The sequence below is a fragment of the Paramormyrops kingsleyae genome, chromosome 1 (genome assembly GCF_048594095.1).
Source record: "Paramormyrops kingsleyae isolate MSU_618 chromosome 1, PKINGS_0.4, whole genome shotgun sequence".
In the NCBI taxonomy this organism is placed as follows: Eukaryota; Metazoa; Chordata; class Actinopteri; order Osteoglossiformes; family Mormyridae; genus Paramormyrops; species Paramormyrops kingsleyae.
The window spans coordinates 47,944,909-47,949,794 of NC_132797.1; the positions used below are offsets into that span (position 1 = coordinate 47,944,909).

Sequence of the window (4,886 nt, forward strand, 5' to 3'; positions counted from 1 at the left end):
TTAGTCAGTTGGCTAGAAGAAACTATTTTTATCGGTGTAAAATTTACATTGACATATTCTCTAATTATTGTATTTCTGGGGAGCATAGTGTGAAATGTATTTCAAATAACAATAATATAGTAATAATAATAATAATAATAATAAATTTTATTTCTAACGCACTTTTCATTAAAACAAATCTCAAAGTGCTACAAAGTAAAATCAGCACATAAAAACACAAAGTCAGCAATGAAATGCTCGTTTAAAAAGGTGGGTCTTTAGGCCACATTTAAAAGTGGCTACATTCTGTGGTGCCCTCAGATGGTCTGGGAGGGCATTCCAAAGACGAGGGGCCGCAGAGCAAAAGGCCCGATCCCCCATTGTGCGCAGTTTTGTCCTTTGGGTTTTAAGAAGGAAGGTGGAGGAGGAGCGGAGGGAACGCACGGATGTCTGAGGAGTGAGGAGATCTTTGAGGTATGTAGGAGCAGTTCCGTGGAGACATTGGTGGGTGAGGAGGGAGACCTTATACTCTATGCGGAGTGAAACAGGGAGCCAATGGAGTGTTTTAAGAATGGGAGTGATGTGGTTGAATTTTCGCACCCTCATCAGGATCCTAGCAGCGCTGTTCTGCACGTATTGAAGTTTTTGAATGCTCTTGCTAGGGATCCCGATGAGGAGCGCATTGCAATAGTCCAGCCTGGAGGAGACAAAGGCGTGCACCAGCTTTTCTGCATCTGCCAGGGTGAGTAATGGACGGAGTTTGGCGATGTTCCTGAGGTGGTAAAAAGAGGCTTTGCACAGCTGTTGGATGTGAGTATCGTAGGTGAGATGGGGGTCCATTTTTACACCGAGGTTGGTGACAAATGAAGATAATGGAATGTCCTGATCTGAAAAAGAGATGCTGGTGATGGTGGTAGTGGAAACTTGGTGTGGAGTGCCGACTAGGATGGCCTCAGTTTTGGAGCTGTTTAGCTGCAAAAAGTTGAGCTTCATCCACGCCTTTATGTCCTCCAGGCAGGTGGTGAGAGCGGCAGAATACGAAAGTGCAGAGTGGTTGGGGTGATTAAAATCCATTTTTAAGTAAAGCTGTGTGTCGTCAGCGTAGCAGTGGAATGATAGTCCATGTGTGCTGATAACACGACCAAGAGGGAGCAGATAAAGGGTGAAAAGAGTAGGTCCTAGTACCGAGCCCTGGGGAACCCCACAGGTGACAATGTGGGTATCTGATTTGGCTTTCCCCAGGGCAACGTACTCAGTTCTTCCCGAGAGAAAGGAAGAGAACCAGTCGTAGACGGAGTTGGAGAGGCCGAAGGTGGTATGAAGGCGGTGCAATAGGATATTGTGGTCGACGGTGTCAAAAGCGGCGGACAGATCCAGAAGAATGAGAATGGATGGGGAACCAGCGTCAGCTGTCATGAGCAGGTCATTGGTCACTCTAACCAGCGCTGTTTCCGTGCTGTGGCCCTGACGGAAACCAGACTGAAATGTTTCATATAAACTATTTAGTTTCAGATGGTTATGAAGTTGGGAAGCCACTACTTTTTCCAGCACCTTTGAGAGAAATGGGAGGTTAGATATGGGTCTGTAGTTAATAAATTGATCAGGATCTAGTGTGTGTTTTTTAAGAAGTGGCCTAATGACAGCATTTTTGAGTGCTGGTGGAACATGACCAGCTTGAAGGGAAAGGTTTATCACTTGGGTAATGAGGGGGCTGAGGATTGCAAGATGGGATTTTACCAGAACTGTGGGGAGGGGGTCCAACACGCAAGTGGATGGTTTCATCTTAGTGATGATTGCCTCAACCTCTTGCAGAGTAACGGTGGAGAAGTGTCTGAGAGGTCTGGAAGGTCCCGGCAGTGACTCAGATAAAGTGGTGAAAGTGGCTGATGGGCTAGGAGGACTGGAGAGAAGGGAGCGGATGGTTATTATTTTATCTCTGAAGAAGTTCATGAAGTTATTGCAATTTTCCACAGTGGCATCCGAGGGAGAGGTCGTTTGTGGCTGGAGAAGGTGATTAATGGTGGAAAAAAGTTGTCTCGAGTTCCTAGGGTTGCTGTTGATGATACTGGAATAAAACCGGGACCGTGCATCTTTGAGGGATTTGGCATAGGCCTTTTGATGTTCCCTATAGGCCTGCATATGAACGGTGAGTCCAGAAGCCTTGAAGCACCGTTCAAGGATACGTCCAGCAGATTTCATCCTCCGCAGCTCACTGGTGTACCAGGGGGCTGAACGTGCGAAGGTCACCGTGCGGGTTCTGATGGGGGCATGGTGGTCTAGGAGGCTGGACAGAGAATGATTGTAAAAATCCACTGTTTCAGTAACTGAGGAAAAAGTGGTAGGGTCACAGGATATGTGTTGCAGGTCTAGAGCTAGGGCGTCAGGGTCAATGTTTTTAATAGACCTAAAGTTGATTTGCCGCTCCGGTTTACAGTGTGATGAGTAGGAGAAAGGCAGCTCCATGTAGATGGCTTTGTGGTCCGACAGCCCTAGATCACGTACCTGTAACTTTTTAATGGGAACATAGCTTGATATTACCAGGTCAAGTGTGTGTCCCTTGGAGTGAGTGGGGGCATCAACATGTTGCTGCAGATTTAAAGAGTCGAGTAGATGGAGGAACTCAGCAGCAGAGTGGCAGGAGGGGGTGTCAACATGAATGTTAAAGTCACCGAGTATCATAATGTTGGCAGAGGTTGTGTAGAGTGTGCTGAGAAGGTCCTGAAACTCCAGGAGGAAAGCTGAGTTGGGTTTTGGAGGGCGATAAACAAGAAGAAATGTTAAAGATAAAGGAGGCTTGCATTTGAATGCAAGGCATTCAAATGTTGAGAGTACAGGTAGTGGAATGGAAGATAGCTCCAAGTCCTGACTATGTATTGCAGCAAGGCCACCACCACGACCAGTGCTGCGTGCCTTCTCAAAGTAAGAGTAGCCAGGGGGGCAGGATTCATTTAAGGTATAAAACACTTCTGGCTCATGCCATGTTTCCGTAAGGCACAGGAGATCTAATCCATTTTCAAGGATATGCTCCTGTAAAAAGGATGCCTTTTTTGACATGGACTGTGTATTGAATAGTTCAATTTTGACCATTGGAGGAACAACATGTCTCTGTAGGGGGCGCAGTACAGTCCAGTCCGCTCCGCGAAACCCACACTCCGCCGTGTTACATGTATCAAGCGCGACAGTGTTCTGATGACGTCGCCAATGTGCGCCGGTTACTGACCAGAGAGCCGGGATTTTCGAAGCGAAGCGTGGATATGGAGCACAGTGGTTGGAGTGACGATGATAGATGAATTTTCTCCGGGAGCTTCTATGGATGTAACGAGGTCGGCGTAGAAGTCCATGTTCCCCGATGGTGGACATACACACTGGGCGAGTGTATGTATCGAGGCTAAGTAGCTGTGCGGCGGTGTACGTGAGCGTCATGCCGCCAGCCGCTGAAGAGGTCCGCCGGCGACTGGATGAGAAAGCCAGAAAGGTAATGGAGACCAGGACAAACCCGCAGCAGAAAAACTTGTAGCCACAGCCCAGCAGCTTCTTTCCCGTCATCGAGTGGCCGAGAGTCAGGCAGACAGATGTTGAGAACGCCAGATGGTGAGTGGAAGTCGGCTTACGAGGTACGGGAATCGACTGCGGTGAAGATCGGGGGCTACATGGAGCTCGACAGAGCCAGTTCAGTTCAATAAATAATGGCTTGTAGTTTGTAGATTACAAACCATAAAACAACTAGGTAGCAGTCAAACTACCTAGGGGAGAGCGTAAAGCATAAAACAAAAAGCATAAAAGCATAAAAGGGAAGCATAAAAGCATAAAAGGGAAGCGGCGACAAAACACGCCAGCGTCCTCCCTCTCCCTTTCCACCCAACCTCTTGCACAGTAACAGCTGTAGTTGGGAAGTTAGTAAATATGGTTCTCCATCATTGCAGAGTCATGACAAATCCAGATCATTGATTATAGATCAGGATCATTGTTCATTGCATCCTCATGCCAAATATGCAAATACCTTGCTGGACATATACCCAGAAATTTTAGTATTCAGTTTTAATATTGCGTAAAAGGGAATAAGAAACTTTTTAGACATAGATATATTTGGGAATCTCAGTCAAGGACAAAGTGGTCTCAAGGCATTTTAATAAGTGAATAAGTTTTAAAGGTGAGAGAGGACATTGGTATATTGGTTTTGGTCCACTGAAGATCAGTATTGTCCCTAATTAAGCAATTAATATCTTGAAGCTCAAATTTTAAATCTGAAAGCCATAGTAATACCATGGTTCATGTAATATACTGGCAAATCATTTTAATGGCTCTGTACTAGTGTTAACCTGTGTGTTATTATTGAACAATATAGTGTTCCAAAACATTTCATAATAAAACAGTCCTCTTTTCTGCATCAGAACAAGTGTATCATATAAAATCTAATCAAATAAAATAACTTTTAAATCCTCTTTAATGTCATTGTTGTTCAGTGAGTAATAGCGGTCCTCAGACATTCAGTTTAGTCAAATTTTAGAAAGGCTCATCAAATTATATTACAAAGTTAATTCATGATTCTTTGGCATATACTAGCATAAATTAATACAAATGCAGACACTACAACCCATTCAAAGATATGGTTTTGTCACATACCATTAGCCATTACAAAAAAGTGTGTTTGCTTTTCAGTGTAGTAGAATATACATAATCACCACATCAGGCAGTGCTAAATGGAAAATCTTTTACTTTACAAAAAATTTTTTAACTAATTTTTAAAACGTGCCTGTTTGTGTATGCCATTATCTGTTCAGCTGTTTATTTTTTATTTAGGTCAGAATCCATTGCTGTGGGGCCACTATTGACATTTGACATATGTCATTGTCACAAGCATTAGCATTCTAGATGCGTGTCTCTCTTCACCGGACAGTCTTGTTAGC

At 44.4% G+C, this 4,886-nt stretch overlaps 1 protein-coding gene across 1 annotated transcript; it reads right to left on the minus strand.

Moving 5' to 3' along the window:
- Positions 1 to 222: 222 nt before the first annotated feature.
- Positions 223 to 3,375, minus strand: LOC140592243 (uncharacterized). The gene has a single exon (XM_072715203.1). It carries the CDS (start codon positions 3,337 to 3,339, stop codon positions 223 to 225), a length of 3,117 nt encoding a protein of 1,038 aa, XP_072571304.1. The 5' UTR covers positions 3,340 to 3,375.
- Between the last annotated feature and the right edge of the window lie 1,511 nt (positions 3,376 to 4,886).

What these genes read in the sequence shown, in the direction of transcription:
- LOC140592243 (XM_072715203.1), bottom strand. Translation starts at nt 3,339, where the DNA reads ATGTCCACCATCGGGGAACATGGACTTCTACGCCGACCTCGTTACATC.